The 20,202-nt window shown below is 38.8% G+C and overlaps 1 protein-coding gene and 1 long non-coding RNA gene across 2 annotated transcripts; one reads left to right on the forward strand and one right to left on the reverse strand.

The window, feature by feature from the left end:
- Positions 1-234: 234 nt before the first annotated feature.
- Positions 235-13,641, forward strand: LOC138145930 (uncharacterized). The gene is made up of 3 exons (XR_011164343.1): positions 235-405; positions 11,072-11,174; positions 13,504-13,641. It is a non-coding gene; the product is annotated as an uncharacterized lncRNA (long non-coding RNA).
- G6PC1 (glucose-6-phosphatase catalytic subunit 1) lies at positions 6,542-17,766 on the reverse strand. The gene is made up of 5 exons (XM_069067606.1): positions 17,080-17,766; positions 15,542-15,651; positions 13,535-13,640; positions 11,786-11,901; positions 6,542-9,469 (listed from the first exon to the last, which is right to left on the reverse strand). The coding sequence occupies exons 1-5, from the start codon at positions 17,307-17,309 to the stop codon at positions 8,958-8,960; spliced, it is 1,074 nt and encodes a 357-aa protein (XP_068923707.1). The 5' UTR covers positions 17,310-17,766; the 3' UTR covers positions 6,542-8,957.
- Between the last annotated feature and the right edge of the window lie 2,436 nt (positions 17,767-20,202).

Consider the following 20,202-nt stretch of genomic DNA (forward strand, 5'->3'; position numbering starts at 1 on the left):
TCAGTCTCAGACATTTACTAGCAATGTGACCCTGGCCAAGTTTTGTTTTGTTTACTTCAGTTTCCTCATCTGTAAAATGATCTGGAGAAGGAAATGGCAAACCACTCCAGCATCTTTGCCAAGAAAATTCCAAATGGGGTTATGAAGAGAAGAATATGACTGAAAAATGACTGAACAGCAAATTCTTGACTAGAGGCCCTAACTATGTTCATGAGGCACTGGAAGCTAGTGGGATGAGGAAAGGCCTGATGTAAGAGAACATGACCTGATCTCTGAAGACATCTAGGGATTCTAAGAGGAAGAAGGGAGAAGGGAGTACGTTCCAGGAATGGGGGACACAGCACATGAATGGCAAGGCACACACGTGATTGAAGGACATAGGGGCCTGGTGATCTAGACCACAGAGTAAGTGAAGGGGGGCAGATATGTAATAAGCATTAAAGGTGAGCTGGAGTCAGATTGTGAAAGGTTTTAAGTCAAACAGGTGATCACCACTGAAGGTTTTCAATCAGCATCTGGGAATATTACAGAGGGAATTCCTGTTTTAGGTTAAGGGTTGGACTAAGTCCTTTCTCTTGTACCTTTTAATTCTAAAATCTTGTGATGTTTCCTGCTGCTGGGATTAAGAACAGAAACTTGGTGGAAATAATAGAAAGAATTCATGCACTGAATGCTTGTTGATTGATAAAGTTTAACTGTCTGGTGGAGTTTATTGTGTTTGGGGGAATTTGCCCTTTGGAAGCTCTCAGAAGCATATCTTACAGTCATGCAGAGTGCTCTGGGGTAAATATGAAAAGGGGCATAGTTCTGAAGATAACAGCCTAGCCGCTTCTGTAACTAGGCCTGGATGCTGACGAAGCATAAGGAGTAAGATCAGAGACTTATTACTGCTGAATCAACTTTTCTAGGGTCCATTCAGAGACAAGGTCAGCGGTGGTGTGCCAAAGAATTAGAGCTTACCTGGGGTTCTTCCTAGAGCTTTTATAGTGCTTTTTATATTATGTATTATTTATATTATATTATATATAGCATATTATATAATATGTAATATTGTACATATTTATATATTGTATATTTATAACGTTTATTTAATGATACTCTTCAGGGATTGTTGTTATGTCATTTCAGTCATGTTCAACTTTGTGACCCCGCTTGGGTTTTCTTGGCAAAGATACTGGAGTGGTTTGCGATTTCCTTCTCCAGCTCATTTTACAGATGAGGAAACTGAGGCAAACAGGTTAAGTGACTTCCCCAGGGTCATCCAGCTAGTCTCTGAAGTTGGATTTGAACTCAGGTCCTCTTGACTCTAAGGCTAGCAATCTCTCCACTGTGCTACCTAGCTGCTCTTTTCACTGATAGAAAATGTAGTTATCTTGCAATTATTAGACCCTTTGGTGTAAAAGAATAATACTCCACAAAGAAAACTTTTAGAGTTTAATGGCCCGATGTAAAAAAAAAATTATTGGGGCAGCTAGGTGGTGCAATGAATAGAGCACCGGCCCCAGAGTCAGGAGAACCTGGGTTCGGATCCAACCTCAGATATTTAACACACACACACAAATTAGCTGTGTGACCTTGGGCAAATCACTTAACCCCCACTGTCCTCCAAAAAGCAAAAAAAGCAAAAAAAAAAATTATTTAGCACTGTGCTTTGCATACAGCAAAGTGCTTAATAAATAAATAAAAATAATAATATTGAATGATTTATACCACTTGAACTACCTAATCAATTAAACATTATTCTAAGTCTGAAAACATTTAATGGAGTAGGGACAGCTGTGTATTTATCTCCAGGCTGGGACTGAAGGTGAGGAGGTAGGGAGAAGATGTGAGAGTCTGAAGGAACTCTTTTTTTTTTTTTAAGTTTTAATTTTATTATTTTTTCAATAGCAAACATTTATTTCTCCTCCCTTCCACCCCACCTCAATTAAATGACTGAAAAAAGAAAATTCTTGTAACAAACATGCATAGTCATAAAAATCCCATTCCTACATTTGACAATGTCCAAAAATGTATGTTTCATCCTGTACTTTGAGTCAATCACCTCTCTGTCACGAAGTGGGTAGCAGACTTCATGAGTGCTCTGGAATCATGTTGCTGTACAATTTGTGATTTCATTGATGAGAGTTTTAAAAACCTTCAAAGTTGTTTTGCCTTATAATGTTATTATTGTGTAAATTGCTCTTCTGGTTCTGCATTACTTCATTCTGCATTAGTTTATACAAGTCTACCCGAGTTTTACTGAAACCATACCCTTCATCTTTTTTTTTTTTTGCCTTTTGGAGGGCAATTGGGGTTAAGTAACTTGCCCAAGGTTACACGGCTAGTGTTTTTTTGTGTGGATGTTAAGTGTCTGAGGCCCGAACTGAACTCTGGTACTCCCGACTCTGAGCCACCTAGCCTCCCCGCCCTTCATTATTTCTTAAAGTGCAATAATATTCTATTACATGCATATGCCTTAATTTGTTTAGCCATTGCCCAATAGATCGATACACCCTTGGCTTCTAGCTCTTTGCCACTATGAAAAGAGCTGCTACACACATAATTTTGTACATATAGGTACTTTCATCTCTGGGTGTTTGACTTTTAGGACATAGTCCCAAATTACTTTCTAGAATGACTGGACCAATTCATAGTTCCACCAATAGTGCATTCATGTACCTATTTTCCTGCAGTCTTTCTGATATTTGTAATTTTCCCTTTTTTATCATCTTTGGTAATCTGATGGGTGTGAAGCAAAACCTCAGAGCTTTTTAAATTAATATTTCTCTAATTAGTAGCAATTTAGAGCATTTTTATATAGTTGTTAATAGCTTGGACTTCTTTCTTTGAAAACTGCTTGTTCATATCTTTTAAACATTTGTCTATTGAAGAATGACTCTTATTCTTATAAATTGGTATCAATTATTTATATATCTTGGATAGGAGACTTTTATCAGAGAAATTTGTTACAAATATCTTTTCCCCAGTTAGCCATTTTCCCTGTAATTTAAATGCAATCACTTTGTGCAAAATCTTCTTAATTTTATATGATTAAAACTGTCCATTTTTATTTCCCATGATCTTTTTATCCCTTGTTTGTTCAAAGATTTTCTTTGATGAAGGATTATATATCCATATATCCTTCCCTGATTCTTCATTTTATTTATGACATAACCTTTTATACCTAAGTCATATATCCATTTGGAACTTACATTAGTTGATATAAGGTGTTGGTCTAAACCTTATTTCTAAGAGACTAATTTCCAGTTTTCCCAGAAGTATTTGTCAAATAGTCTGGCCCTGTCCCCAGTAGCTCAGGTCTTTGGGTTTATCAAACACTAGATTATTGTGTTTGTTTGCTTCAGCATGTTGTGTACCTAATCTGTTCCACTGATCAACCTCTCTGTTTCATCCAGTACCAAATCGTTCCTATGATTACAGGAACTTCTCTTCTAAGTAGTCAAAAATAGTTAACAAGGAGAACCTTCACCATACCTGCTTCAGAGAATAAAAGGAATGTAGGCAATAAATGAACAAAGTTCACAGTTTTGTGATGGGCATTGGTAAGGGAGTTTTGCTGATCCTCCAGTGGTTATATTTTTCTGACTGGATAGGAGGCTAGAAAGATGATAACAAACATTTCAGTCATTTAATTCAACATACTTGTACTAAGTCCCTACTATGTGTTAGGGAAGCAAATATGAAAAATAATATTCCCTGTCCCCAAGGAGTTTGCAATTCAGTAGAGAGAATGAGGTGCATACAAATAACTATAGTGTAAATTAGAAAATCTTTAGATTTATTATCAGAAAATTAATAGATCAAATGTAAATTATAGCACCTGAGACTCAAGCTGAACTAATACTATCATGAAGTTTACTAGTTGGTGCTATACTTGAATTTATATTTCTGGGATGGTGATTTTGGATGGTTCTAGGAGAGAAGGGCCAGGAGTCAGAAGGAACAGCCATTCCTGTTATTACCCACTACCCAGGGAGGAAGGCATATAGCCATATTAAAAATGGAGATCTCTGGTTCCTTGAAGGTGATTTCTATTGAGTAAAGGACTATGCAATCCTTATCTTAACAACATATGGTAATCAAAAGATTATCAAACCCAGAGCTTTTTCCTCCATCAACTGATTCTTGAAAAATGACTATTCTCTTACATGAAGATGATATTATTCTGCTATCATTTATTTATATATATCTTTGAAAAGTTATTTCCTAAATTGAACAAGCTGCAGAGAAAAATCATTAAATATTAATTATTCCACAACTACAGTGATGCTTTGGGGAAAGAAACCTAGCAAGTTGCCACGGACTACAAAATAGTCCATCAATCATAATTAAGTATCTAGCTGTAGACAGTTATTTTAATGAAACACTCTCTTAGAAAAAGCATAATAGGGGAGGCTAGGTGGCTCAGTGGATAGAACACTGGCCCTGGAGTCAGAAGGACCTGAGTTCAAATCCAGTCTCAGACACTTAACACAAAACTAGCCGTGTGACCTTGGGTAAGTCACTTAACCCCAATTGCCCTACCTTCCCCCCTCCAAAAAAAAAAAAAGAAAAAGCATAATAAAAAGATGAAAACCACAGTCACTTAGACCATGGAAGCCACATTGAAATTTCTTCATGCAAAGTGGAACCCACCATTACATCATCTTCTACCACAAAGCAGTTGGAATTATACATCTAGAAGCCCTGAAAAATGATTCACTGAAAAATTTCTCTTTTTGTGTTCTGTTATCCTGGTAGCTGTGATACAGGTGTAACCCAGGCTGTTCTGGATATGCCATGCTTGGGTAACATGGAAGCCCACATCCCTTACCATGTCAGTAGGGGTGGTCTCTTTTGACTGGCTGTCTGCATCTTTAAAACTGTCTACTATGCCTATCGCTCTTTTTTGGCTGTTTTTTTTTCTCTACCTCTTTTCTGCTGCTCCTTCTGACAAATCTTATTTGGAGCCAGGATTGAAGAAGGTATAGTCCAGCCATCTTGAGATGGAATCCCTGAGAGTGCCTGGATATCTGGCACTTGAGTCTGAGGAGGCTGTTTTGGACTTTGAATTGGGACTATGCTCTATAAGAACTGAGTTAAACTATGAACATAATCTCCTTCCCCTCCCTAGGAACTGATGTGTAAAAAGGGAGGAGGATTATGCTATGGTGATGGACAGAGAGTGAATCAAGGCTTATATGGGAAGGCAAGTGTTAGGCCAGAGATTCAGAGCTAGATTCAAGAGATTTTATCAATTCACATCTTATAACTTGCGCAAACCAGAAAAGGGCCAGAATTGTAGGCACATTGTTGCCTCTAGAAGTCTCTCTGGGAGAAGGGCTAGAGTTAGCTCTTCTGAGGCCATTTGTTTCAGGTACTTTCAGAAACAAGTTTAAAAGAAAGTTTTCTCCTCCCTCAAATGCAGCAGGGATGAAAGCATATACTTAAAGAAAAAGTCATGCTTGGAATGAGTGGTACTGCCCATGCAGAGGTGGGAGCCTTCCAAGAGGGAGTGGTCAGTTCTCTTGCTTACCAGCTTATAACCTTCTACCCCTCTACACTGCTAGAATCACATATACCCACTAAATGTGAAATATAGAAAACTTGCCTGCAATCTGTAACTCTGAAGATCATACTATACATGCTCTTTGTTCTCTACATCCTGCAATGACCTTTGGACAAAAACAATAAAACTTGATTTATTAATGTGAAATAAACTTTGTATCTATGATACTCAATCACTAACTAATTTAAAATTATACTATTAAAAACAACCATAAATCGCATTATTATATTTGCATCTCAGTGTGAGGGATGCTATTTACTTCCAGAATCCATTTTGCCAGGCTTCTTGCCCTGGCCCTAGATCCAAGATATTAAACTTGTAGTACCAACACTCCAACTGAACTAAATTGAAATATGATTTAACAAAATAAATAAAATATACCAGAACAGAGATAATGTTCTTATGTGCTTTTCTAAGTCAGTATACAGTCCATGAGGATCCTTATATGTGATTTAATGACCTTCATTTCTTTTTTCTTTCTTTTTGGAGGGGGAAAGGCAGGGCAATTGGAGTTAGGTGACTTGCCCAAGGTCATATGGCTAGTAGGTGTTAAGTGTCTGAGGTCACATTTGAACTCAGGTCCTCCTGACTCCAGGGCCGGTGCTCTATTCACTGTGCCACCTAGTCGCCCCAGTGACCCCCATTTCTTTTTAAGTTTAATACCACTGACCTAGATGACCAGATCATTAAGGAAAAATAATAGAAGGATAGCAGTGCACAGTTATATATTTTAAGGTTTGCAAAGTGTTTTATATACATGATCTCATCTGATCTTAATAAGTCTAGTGTAGAGAGGTAGAGTTCCCCTTCAACAGACCAGAACCCTTCCCTTTTCACCTCTATCTCAATCTTACCTACTGGAGAACTGGGCCTCTCAGAAGATCTCTAAATCTTCTAAAAAGTAAAAGCTCTCTGGAGACAAATACCAAAGGTTCCTCAGTTTCCACATTTGTAAAATGAGGAAAGTTGAACAAGATAATATCTAAAGTACTTTCTACCTCTAAATTCCTCTCCCTCAAGAGACCTAGACTTACTCTAATTAGTCAATACCTTTTAGTACCCAAAGATTTCCATTACAGGGATAGGAAAGAGTGTATCCGGTAATTCTGAGAGACCAAGGATCATAAACCTTATTCAGCAAGAGAAGCCTGTAGAAGCAGCATCAGCCTTGGGATTATTGGTGGTTGGGAACAGCTGGGGAGGAGAGAGAGATTGAAAACTGTTGCATTTTGTCATAATAAGATTCCTGGTTGGAGGTTCACAGCTGATAAAGAGAGTTATTATTGTTTTAAACAACTTCCTAGGTCAGAGAGAATAAATTCACTGGGGTTTCTTTGAGCAGACAAAGTAATAACTATGGTTGGGCAGTTAACTGTGCTGAAATTGAGGCAGGCATCTGCCATTATCTCCATCTGATTTGAAAGGAAAACAACTCCTTCAGTGGGAAAAGGACTTTAGCATTGGCTAGAGAGAAAATCATACCCCAAGGGAAGAAATAGCCCAGCCTACAAAAAGGAGAGGGACAGTGTGAGTGAATGACAGCTCTATTTACCTGTATACAGTCACCATCACTCCTAAATCAGTGACTATCCTGATGGACTCTGTTTCCACTTCACCTTTTTCTTTATCCACTTTGAAATGATCAGCCCTACCTAAAGCCATTACTTCAAACATATGGCATTCCTATCAGGGTTTGCTGCCTGCCTAGCACAGGGCACTTACATCTTCTTAGAGGAAAATTTAGGTACAGAGGCTGAATGACTTGCTCAGAGAAGGAAAGAAAGAGTCAATAAATCACCCAAGTCATAAATAAAATCCCAGGGTCTTGTTACACCTGAAATATAATAATAAGTTAAACTTGCTTTTCTTAAAAATGTTTTAATAAAATACTACACACATATATTATATATTTTCTTATACAGGTATTATGTCCAGGATTGTTGGTATGGATCACAGTACTGTATATGTAATTGATAACAAACACAAGGTCTGTCAAATAAATAGATTTCAATTTTTTTGTCTTGAAACTCTCTTTTGTAAGCAAATTCATTTGAGAAACACTTTCGGAGAACAGGAAAAGAGGAGTTTGGTCTTTTCTCCCATTTTCTTTCCTTTCCTGTTTGGGCCAGAGGAAGGGGTCACATTTGCTCTCTAGGAATCAAAAGTAACATTGGAGTGACTTTCTGGGAAGCTGGAAAGGCTACCCTCTCCTCGCCATTTTTCCCACTATCCTAGAGCTTAGCCTAAAAATATAGAAGCACCAGGATAGATTTGCTTTTTCAGAGAGCTAGGGATAAGATAATACAAAGGAGGTGGGGCCAGTGGGAGAAAGCAGGAGGAAAATGAACTACTATGATGTAGAGAAAGAATGGGTATAAGAGGATAATTTATACAATGACTCCTATGATGTAAAAAAAAATGCAATATTGAAAGACATCAGCATTCTGATTAATGTAATTACAGTCAATTTCAGAGGACTGATTGTAAAACATACCTTTCTTCCTCCTTATGCTGGACTCTAGGAGTTGAGTGAGACCTATGTTATCCGATGTGGTCAATGTGTTGGTTTGTTTTGCTTAGCTAAACTTGTTTGTTATAAGGAAAGGTTGAGGAGGGAGGTGGAGGAGGAAGGAGAGGAGTCATTAGAAAATGATCTAGATTTTTAAAAAGAGAGTATCAATAGGACATTTATTAAAAATAAAAATATTAGCAAGTGTAATTAAGGGCAAACAAAATATGACTGAATATCCTGACCCAGGCATAGCTCATCTCAGCCATTTAAAAACACTGGTAGTAGTATGTTGACCATATGTCCATTCAGGAAAAAAGATAAGAAGAATTACTTATATTGCTGCCTATGTATCATTCTTGCAGGCTGGTCCCCATTAGGGAAATAGCCTTCACTTAGATGATGCAGACTAATCGGTGCCATTGGGGTAATGTTTATCGTATGATTTTTTTTTTGTATATGATACACTAAATCCTCAAAAATTCTCCTCCATCTCTGCTTCTTTTCCCACCATCCAGCTCCTTCTCCTTTTCTCAGCATGAGTAGACAAGGCTTGGAAAAATTCACAAGTGAGATTCCCAACCTGAGACCAGTGAGGCCTGTCTCATCTGGACATTTTGCTATTGTGGATTGGACAAAATAAAAGTAACATACTTTTATGAGAGAGTCCAGGGCTAACAGTCTTTTTGTAATCAGAGAAGTTCTCTGGAATGTTGCAGGTTGCTCAGAAGCCTCACTAGCTCTCAAAGAATCACCACACAAAAGGATTGAAGATTCTAATGAGAGAGCTAGTGGTCCGACTCCTGAACCTGTTGGCCACACTGCAGGCTGTCAGAGCACCACTTAGCCCCAGGTAGCACAATTCATTTATAGTGAATATTCAAGTCTCCAGGTCCACTATAAAAATTTCTTCTCGGACTGGCCCACGATCCGGGAGAAGCAATAAGGGATAAGGCTAACCGATGTCAAAGGCACTGCTGCACTCTTGCAAAAAGACAGCGCGTAGAAAAGCATCTCCATCTGGGATGGGGGTTTGAAAGCATCAAAAAGATGCAAGATGACCAGGGAGGCCACGATACAACACAGACGGAAGGAGAGCTGCTTCTTCTGTTTCCCTTTGCAACTTTCCTTATACATATTGGAGTTGAGGGCCAGGCCCAGGCCAAAAAGGGTCCCAAGGTTCTTGAGCAGACTGGCAAAGGGGGTGGTGTCAATATGGACCCATTCTGGCCGCTCACACCACCTCTTGGCTTTCTCTAGGGTCCATAGGAGATCAATCCCCATTGCCTTCAGCATCAGGTAAAATCCAATAGCAAAACTAAATAGGAAAAAGGTGATTACAATATACTTCTTGAGACTGGCATTGTAGATGCTATGGATGTGTTGGAAAGTTTCGGCAACAGCCATACCTGAATAATTGCCAGACAAAAATGACATTAGGAACTCCAAAAGGCTCACAATGGAAAACGCTATCCACATACAGAAAAAGAACTAGGGAGATGCAGATGGAAGCATACTATTTGCTCTCTCTCTTTTGTTTTGTTTTGTTTCTTATTTTCTCATGGTTCATTCCATCGGTTATAATTCTTTTTTGCAAAATGACTAATATGAAAATATGTTGAATGTGAATGTGTATGTAGAGCCTATATCAGATTGCATGCTGTCTTGGGGATGGGAGAGGGGAGGGAGGAGGAGAAAATTTGGAACTCAAAAGCTTATGGAACTGAATGTTGCAAACTAAAAATAAATAAATAATTTTTTTAAAATGACATTAAGATCTGAGGGGAAATCTTCAGATATAGCATTAGAGGGCGATGTGCCACCAATCCTATTAGATTTAGAGGATAACATAAGAAATATCAACTTGGTCTGAATATCTCTCAAGTACAGTGTTGCTCTACCAAAGTTCCTTCTTTTTTCTTCTTTAAATTTTTTTGCTTTTTGGAGGGTAATTGGGGACTTGCCCAAGGTCACACAGCTAGTTTTTTGTATTAAGTGTCTGAGCCTGCATTTGAACTTAGGTACTCCTGACTCTAGGGCCAGTGCCCTATTCACTGTACCACCTAGCCGCCCCAAAGTTCCTTCTTAAAACTTATAAAGTAAAAAAAAAATCCTCCTTTTTCTGCTTCCTCCATCCTGCTCTTTCTGTGCTGGGCTCCCTTATCCCTAGTGCCTGGTTTTGGCCCCTTGAACCACATAGAATCACTGCTGCCACGGAGGTTACTTATATATTTTACTAAAATAGAATTTTGGACAGCTAGGTGATGCAGTGGATAGAGTACCAGGCCTGGAATCAGGAAGACCTGAGTTCAAATCTAACTTCAGACACTTCCAGTTGTATAACTCTGGGCAAGTCAGTTAACCCTGTTTACCTCAGTTTCCTCATCTGTAAAAATGGGATGGAGAAGGTAATGTCAAACCACTCCAGTATCTCTGCCAAGAAAACCCCAAATGGGGCCACAAAGAGTTGGACACAACTGAACAACAACAAAAGTATAATTTAAGTTGAGGAAACTTATCTAGAGTGTTTTGTTGCCTTTCCTCCTTTCTCTTAATTCTATGTTTTCTCTCTCTCTTTTTAACATCTTTTATATTTATTTTAAATATGCTTATATGAAATCACAGATCCTGGCCAAAAAAAAAGTAAAAGTGTTTTTTTGATACATATTCTTGTTTATGTTATTGGAATTTTTAGAAGTATTATTTCTTCTCCTCCCTCCTCCCCTGAGTAAATTAATCCTCTCCTTTGAACATGTAGGGGACTCAGAGTAAGAAACATGGACTAGGTTGATTAACTTTTTCCTTATCTTTAAAAAATTTGTTGTACAAGGGATAACATAATAGGTAAGGGAAGGGAAACAAATATATTTGAAAATGAAAGTAGTGGAAAAAATAGAAAGGATATCCACAAAATATTTTTAAAACTAAAAGAATTTTAAAAATAAAAATAAGATGAGTTTTGACAACAGAAAAAAACGAACCTTCCTTTGTACTATATTCCATTCTTAAAGATTTCTAAGAAAGGGAAGATCCACAAGCATCATGAGATCGAGGATTGCAGCTTATCTAAATTTTGCATCTGCCCTAATACTGAGGACAACAATTCTGGATACAGTAAGTACTTGCTTAATAAATATTTGGGGAATGAATGACATAATGAATAGAGATTCCACAATCTTCCCCTTTGTCACAAATTCCAACATCTCCTACTCCAACTACTCCACCCCAAGTCAAAGTTCTTTCCTATGCTTGCCCTAAATGCTTCCTGCTGTCTTTGTGGCTCAATTTGTAAACTATAACACTTTAAGAAGAGCAGAACACAGAAAAATCTGAAATAACAAAAATTAACAAGGGTATATTTGTGTTAGAAAAGGATTCCTTTATATGTGGAAGTTCCCTAGAGGTTTTTGTTGTTGTTATTGTTGCTATCATTACAATTTGGTAAACTAACTTGCAGCTAAGTCCCCAGGAAAACCCTTAGAGTGTAATGGAAAATATTACTCCATTCACAAAATTGTGGTTTCCACACCATTTTTCAGGTACATACATATTATGTAAAGCAAAGCCTACCTTGCTGTCAAAAATAGCAGTTCTCTAAACTTTCTACCTTTAATTTGCAATCCATTGAAATCCAACAGCATAAATTACATTCACAATAAGGGTGGTATGCTGCATTGCCATGATTAAAGAGAAACCAAAAAGAAGATGTTGCAAGTACTACTGACCTGAGAGAACTCCAGCAACAACCTGATGAGGGAAATGGGCAGCAAGATAGACTCGGGACAGACAGACATTGAACTGCACAGCCCAGAACCCCAACCATAGAAGCACATGCAGGCACCTACAAAAGGAAACCCAAACAAAGCAGAATTGAGATACAGAATAGAAATGCTATTCAATAAAACAGCCTCAGCAGGAACATGGGATACCTTAATTTCTTCTAGTCAGAAATTCTATTAGATTATAATAGTTACTATGGAGCCTTAGAGCTAAAATTGACCTCTAGTCCAAACTTTAGATAAAGTATCAACTCTCTCTCTAATATTCCCAACAAGTGGTCAACCAGCCTCTATACAGACACTCCAGGAATGGAGTTTTGATACTTTAAGGGTAATACATTCCATTTTCACATATTTCTACTGGTAAGTAGAGTTGAAATTGAACTCCTATAACTACTACCCACTGGTCTTGGTTATTGCCCTCTGGGATCTGAGCAGAGTTTCTATTAAAAAATATTTTACATAATTGAAGGCAGTGATAACATCCCCACTGTCTTCTTTCTCTAGGCTAAATATGTCCAGTTCCTTCCAGTGGTCATGATCACTTTAAGTAATCATCATATGAAGTGATCATAGTTCCCTCGCCATCCTGGTTGCCTTCTGGATACGCTCTGATTTGCCAAGGACCCATTGACAGTGTGGTACACAGAAGTGGACATAATACTCCAGAGATGGAGTCTGACCAGGACTGGGTTACCATTTCTTTCATTCTGGATTAATGTGACCTAAGAGAGCATTAGCTTTTTCAATGACCACATCACCCTTGCACCATGTTGAGCCTGTAGTCTGCTAAAACTCCAAGGACATTGTCTAGTTAACATCTCTGATATCCTGTACTTGGGTGACTACTTTTTTTAACTTAAGTAAAATATTTTACATTTTTCCATGTTAAATTTTATCTTGAGAGGCAGTGTGGTAATGGATAGAAAACTGGCCTTGGGGTTCAGTCCTTCCTGGGACACATACTTTCTATATGACTCTGAGCAAGTCTCTTAAGCTTTCAGTGTCCCCAGGCAATTTTCTAAGACTATAAATTACAAAGACAGTGATGACTTATATTAGTAAACAAAGTCCCTCACCAGGAATTTCATAACCCTAGAAATCAGATAAAAAAAATAAACCAATAAACATTTATCTTATTAGATTATGCCATCCAATGTGTTAGCCCTCTATCCAAGTTTTATGTCATTTGTAAATTTGATATAAATCCTTTTTATGTTTCCATATAGGTCATTGATAGACATATTGAAGGAAGGGAATAAGGCACACACTATGTGCAAGTTATCATGCTAAACATTTTACAAATATTATCTCATCTGATTATCACAATAACCCTGTGAAGTAGATGATGTTATTATCCCCATTTTATACTTAGGAAACTGAGGCAAATAGAGGTTAAGTGACTTGCCCGGGGTCACAAAGCTAGGAAATGTCTGAGGCCAGATTTGAACTTAGGTGTCCCTAACTCTGGCTCCAGTGCTCTATCCAATGTGTGGCTACCTGGCTGCCTCAGAATAATGACCAGAATAGGACTCTTGTTTAATAGAAATCCCTCAAATTTATCACCCCCATTCTGAAATATGAGAATATACTGGGGGAAATTGGAGGGAAGGAAAGTGATTTATCCGTCAGAGAGCTGATTGATCCCTTTATCCTTCCTTTAGTCTCTCAACCAACCACTGAAAATTTCCTTACCGGAACCTGAGAGTCGGCTTCTTCTTTCCACGAGTAAGGGAGAGGATGGATGTAACAATTACATAATATACTCCTGCTGCACCCATGGCATGGCCTGAAGGACTACCTAGAAGACCAGAAGGAAGCACAGTGCCTTAGATACTGGCAAACAAAAAGAAGGAAGGAGGGAAGGAAGAAAGGAAGGAAGGAAGGAAGGAAGGAAGGAAGATAGGAAGAAAGGAAGGAAAGAAGAAAGGAAGACAGGAAGGAAGGAAGGAAAGAAGGAAGGAAGACAGGAAGGAAGGAAGGAAGGAAGGAAGGAAGGAAGGAAGGAAGGAAGGAAGGAAGGAAGGAAGGAGGGAAAGAAAGAAAGAAAGAAAGAAAGAAAGAAAGAAAGAAAGAAAGAAAGAAAGAAAGAAAGAAAGAAAGGAAGGAAGGAAGAAAGGAAGGAAGGAAGGAAGGAAGAAAGAAAAAGAAAGGAAGGAAGGAAGGAAGGAAGGAAGGAAGGAAGGAAGGAAAGAAGGAAAGAAGGAAGGAAGGGAAGGAGGGAAAGAAAGAAAGAAAGGAAGGAAGAAAGGAAGAAAGAAAGAAAGAAAGAGAAAGAAAGAAAGAAAGAAAGAAGGAAGGAAGGAAGGAAGGAAGGAAGAAAAAAGAAAAGGTGCTTCTGTCTTTCCCTAACTTTGGAAAGATTCCATGTACCCCTTCACCTACTATCACCCCTCACAAAAGCTCACTTTGGGAATGTCCTATTGTTTGACTGAAAAATATCAATATGATTTTAATGAATAAACTTCAAGCTGATGTACCACTGACTTACGTAGCTCCACCCACAAAGCTGGGCTGCTGAGTAGAGAAAAGTATCCAAGGTCTGGCTACTGCTACTTCCCTTTACAGGTCCTCAATGGGGAAATCCTGGCTTAAGCACAAGACACCAAAACACTCCAACCTACTGCATTTAGGTGACAACACTTCCATGTTAAACTTTTCTGGGCTATAGCTCCCTACCCAGCCAATGTACAAGTTTCTCCATCATTAGGTTTTCTTCCATTATTTCAAAATACTATTCTGAGAAAGGATCCCTAGGCTTCACCAGATTACTGGAAAGGTCTGTGGCACTCAGAAAGGTCAAGAATGGATTTCAGGGGCGGCTAAGTGGCACAGTGAATAGAGCACCAGCCCTGTAGTCAGAAGAACCTGAGTTCAAATCTGGCCTAAGACACTTGACACAAAAACTAGTCATGTGACCTTGGGCAATCACAACCCCAATTGCCTTCCAAAAAAAAAAAAAAGCAAAATTAATAGATTGCCAAAATGACATGGGCAAATATATGTTAATTTGCAAATAATCTTTGAACTGAATTGTAGCTGAATTAAATGGAAGCTAATGAAAAATCACAGAACCTAATGGCACAAAGGTACCTCAGAAGCCAACTGTATAATCTGTACCAATTTTTCATGTCAAGTTCCCATCTAGTCCCTATCTGAAGACTTCCAATAAGAAAAAACCCTCTGTCCCCCAAGGAAGTCCATTCCACTTCTGGACAGCTCTGATTGTAAAGAAGTTTCTCCTTACATAAAGCTTAAATCTACCTCTCTCCCCCTTCCATTCATTGCTTTTTGCTACAGGACAGAATGAATCTGCCTCTTCCCCAATTTGTCATTTGTTGGTCAGTCATTTCAGTTTTGTCCAACTCTTTATGACCCCATTTGGGATTTTCTTGGCCAAGATACTGGAGTGTTTTGGCATTTCCTTCTCCAGGTTATTTTAGAAATGAGGAAACTGAGATAAACAGAGCTAAGTGACTCGCCCAGGGTCACTCAGCTTGTAAGTGTCTGAGGCTGAGAACTTAGGTCTTTCCTGACTCCAGGCGCTGTGCTCTACTGACTGTGCCACCTAGCTGCCCCATGATATAGCAAATAGCTCATATATGTAGTTATAAAACTGCGCAGTTTCTATTATATGCAAAGTCTTTATTGTGGTCATGTCTATACAAAGTTAGCAATGAGATATGTTAAATGAAATCTTACCTGGTCCAGTCTCACAGGTGATGGGGAACTGCTTTATCACAGGCACAGATGTGTTTATATAGTAGTCAGTGTCTAATACCCACCAGTATGGCCGCTGTCCAAAAAGAATCCTATCAGGGAGCAAGAAAGTTGTAAAAAAGTTACAGGGTCTTTTTTACCAAAGTGAGAGAGTATACCAGAAGTGTCATGTACTTCCTTTCCTATCTCTAAATGCCCACAGATGGCAGCTTTATTTCACTCTGATTCTAGAACCAGAGAGCATCAGCGTTGGAAGAGACCTTGAACATCACCAATCTGGCCAATCCTGACATTTTCCAGATGAAGAAACTTGGGGCCAGGGAATAAAGCAGCTTGCAAAGTTAATGGAACAAGATGGTCTCAAACCCAGGTCTCCTGACTCCCAACCTAAGGGTTCTTTCTCATTACAGTCTGTGCTATCCTAAACTATCCCAAAAGGATGGTTTAAAATTAAGGAAATGCAGTTTAAAACTTAGAGCTGTCTGTGATCAACCATTGCACCTTCATCTTCCTCTCTCTTCTCTTCATTTAAGGAGAGCCCTGAGTTTCTACAGTCACAAGATTATAAGGGTCACCTTGCCCCTTCCATTCCCACCAGAATCCCTATCTTCCGAGAACTGAAGAGAATTTCTGATCTGGGAAATGCATTCCCTGCACTTTCATCTTTATCCTTTCTGCTTTGGAATAAAAAACAGTCTTTTCCTTTCATTTAATATGAGCTAGAAAGATAAATTTTTCATTTTATTAAAAGAGATGTCCAATTTAGGTCAAGATTCCTCTGTCACTCTAAGGTTATAAGATGAAAGACTGCTTTGGGATTTAAGGACAAGCATTTTCTCCCTGATGATAGACAAAGATCCAGGTCTTGAATAAAATAAAATAAAATATCATTGAGTCAGATCCCACTAATCTAATAGTCAATCAGACACAATCTATTATATAACTCTTACTAAGTACAAAGTTTGAAAGAATTTTATCTGTGAATTTCTGGGGTCTTATTGGTGAGTACAGAAAATAACCATTTATATATAATTAGCAGCCTTCTCTAATAAAGAACTAGGACATTTCTTCAATATACTTTTGATTTCTGTACCTAATAATTCCTTAACATTAAAGATCTGTGTTACTAATTCTATTTTTATTGGCTTACCTCATTTTACTTGTTTCTATCACTTTCTACCAGTCTTTATATTTTGTACTATATTTTTAAAATTTCATTTCTTTTTTCATAATTGTCATTATTCAGACTTTCACTAAATTAGATTTTTCTTCCTTAATTCCATACTAGTTAGATTTTTCTCTCTTTTTAACTCAATGACAAGGTTCTGCCTCTAAAACTCGTGTAACATATTAAAAGCAAAGGGAGAGTAGCTGATGTCCTCCCAAAGAGTCTGAATAGGGATTGGAAATGGGAGGAGAATAGGAAATAGGGAAATTGGAAATAGGGTCAATGGGAGACAGACCTCTTCCCCTTCCTGATCCTCCTGTTACTCTCCTTCCTAGCCCAGATTCTTACTTACCACTTAAAAACCAAATTAAGCCAGTCTCCAATCACAGCCACCCAGAGGAGTTTGATGCCTACAGCCTCTTGAACATGGAACCAAATGGGAAAGAGGACATAGAAGGCATTCCTGAGATCTGCAAGCATTGAGACCAAGATGAACCAGTCCTTTGAGTCCTTATAATTTACTTGGAGGTAGTGGGTTGATTGGATCCCAAAGTCATGGAGGACATTCATCCCTGCCTCCATCCTCACTTGCCCTTGGCACTTCTGTAGGTCCTCGGCAAAGCACGTGAAGTTATTTCAGGCTCTGCTGGAATTGTTCTGCTCTTAGATTGATCCTTGCCTCTGTTTTATACTCCCTTGCTTCCAGCCATAGGTCATTTCAACCCTGATCTTTGGACCCAAAAACTACTTTTGTCTAAAATCTATTGATCAAAGGTGCATCACCAGAAGGTTGATGCAAACACATGTGGGGTGATTTACGTAAAATAGGAAATCAGGCACACAAAAACAACCTGATCTGCCAGATACTCAGCAGGGGCAATTATTAACCTTTGGCATGCTGCTTGACATCCTAGACAGCCGCCCTCCTGTCCTCTTAAACTAGATCAGACATAGGATCAAGTTTAAACTATCTACTACTCTTTGCTTCATTTGGAATGTTCCCTGATTTGTATATGGAGTTTGTACCCTCTGTTGTATACTCACTAGCTTGTTTGGGGGACATAATAAAGTTAACATGCCTTGGTTTAAATCCCTTTGAGTCATCTCTTTGCGTCCTCTAGTGATTCACATTTCTAGTTATTAATTAAAAGTAACTAGGCAGTTCTATGTCCTGAGAAGAGCTGTTGGTTTGATGCCTGCGTCCATCCAGCCTTCAGAAAAGTCTAAGGCTCGGCAACTCCCTCTCTCAATATGGGTGAGAGACAAGATTATTATAAAATGGGCTAATTATTTAATTTGGCAGCCTTTATAAAGACTTTAAAAATATCACTTGCATATTACTTGAATGAATACCTAGCTATGCAAAAAACAAGTAAAATGCCTACTTTCTTGTCGGTCCTCAGTTCAGGGATGGCCAACAACATTGAGTGGAACCAAAAACCTTGCAGCAAATGTCTTGAAATTTGGAAGAAGGACCCTGGATACAGGTAGCACATACATGAAAAAGAAGACAAACTAACTAAGGCTATCTTAACAGAAGGCATTTGTCATGATAATGCATAAAGGGAGTAAAATTTTAAAACAACCAATATTTTCTTTCCTCCCCAAACAATGCAGTCTTTTCTTCAATAAGCCCAAGGAGGATAGTCTAACATATCCAGAGAAGAGAGGGATAAGTGGGCTGATGGAAGGATGGGGAAGAAACTCAGAATGAAAAGGTTGGAGCAAAGGTTGACAATAGTCCATGCTGGAAATAATTACAGGAGGGGCTGGGATGGGAGGTCCTGATTTGTCAAACTTTCTCAAGTGCATCAAATCCTCCATTCAAGGACCCCTCTCCCCTAGTGGTGGTCAGGATGGATTTTATAATGAAGCATGTCAGTTGAACAATCCTATTCAAAGGTTTTTTTAAATTTCATTTCTTTTTTCAAAACTGTCATTATTCAGACTGGGGAGGCCCATCTTAATAGCTTACAGATATGTGTCCTCCTGTGGGAAGGAGCTCCCCCTCTCTTCACCTAGATAAGCCTTGTTCTCAGAGTAATTCTTTCTTTAAATCTCCTGCCCTGGTTTCAATTGCATGAGGGCTATCTATGTAGAAATGGTCCAGACACTGCCTATGTACAGTAAGACAACAACCCTGGGCCCCCATAGAGTTAGACTTCCCAGGGGCCTCAGTCTCTGAGTCTCGTAAGTCTTGGTCATGTGCCCAGCACGTGGGGAGCAAGAGGAGGGCACTATCTTCTGCTGGGAACAACAGGGAGCTCTGCTCTTCTTGATAAGGAGTCATTGTGGGGCTGATATTTGTGTTCTGTAGAAGCAAAGCATGGGACTTTGGGCAGTTGGCCAGGTTTGGTGACAAGCTTGGCTGGAACAACCATGGATTACATCATGAAGCTATTAATGGTCTCCAACTGCCTCTCACCTACCAACACCTCGAATTCTCCCATTAGCCTCACTGGCCATCCTTTCCTGATGCCTCGTGCAAATTTTTATCATGTGATGGAAGGGGGTAAAGCGCCAATCTGAAAACTGGTTGTGGAAAATAAATGGTAGAAAATTCTCAAATATCTCCAAATATCAAACCCTCAAAGATCTTGTGAATATTGTGGCAATGGAAAGAACATTGACTCTGGAGTTCAGGGTTCAAATCCTGTCACTGACACTACTTGTACGATTTTAAGGAAGTCATTGAAGCTCCCCGAGCCTCAGTTTCCTCATCTGTTTAAAAAAAAAAAAAGGAGATTGGACTAGATGGTTCTGAGATTCCTGCCATTTCAAACTGGATTTGAACCCTATCTCTACCATTTATTCCCTGTGTGACCTTGGGTAAGTCACTTTTTTCTGGCTCTCAGTTTCCTCCCTTGTAAAATGAGAGGAGTTGGATTAAGTGACTTTTAGTGTTTCTTTGGTACTCTAACACTCTGTGTCAACAAGTCAATCCCTAAAGGGCAGGATCTGTATCCTTTCAGTATTCCTTTTCCCTTGCATATAGTATTGTTTCTTTTTTTTTTTTTTGAGGAGGGAAGTCAAGGCAATTGGGGCTAAGTGACTTGTCCAAGGTCACACAGCTAGTAAATGTCCAGTATCTGAGGCTAGATTTGAACTCAAGTCCTTCTGACTCCAGGGCTGGTGCTCTATTCACTGGACCACCTAGCTGCCCCCCCCCCTTTTTTTTAGTATTGTTTCAATAAATGTTTGTTGAATTGAATTGAATTGGTTGTATTTTGCAAGAGGCATTTGAGGTTTTGGAAATTTATTTTACTGCTTCCAGAGATTTCATTCCACTTTTTCTTAGTCACCTTTTCCAGCAAATGACAATTCTCCCTTTCAAGAATTTCTTACTTGGATCTAACTTCAATCTCCCCCTTTGCAGTTTGACTCTGTTCCCTTTTGTTCAGATCTGGTTAACCGCTCTTTAGGGAAATGTCTGGTCAGAGACCAGGAGACAGTTAAGATGGAAAAGTTTTTGGAG

Source organism: Petaurus breviceps, unplaced genomic scaffold (genome assembly GCF_028583685.1).
Source record: "Petaurus breviceps papuanus isolate PSGF00001 unplaced genomic scaffold, PetGlider_PUasm1.0 90750, whole genome shotgun sequence".
NCBI lineage: Eukaryota > Metazoa > Chordata > Mammalia > Diprotodontia > Petauridae > Petaurus > Petaurus breviceps.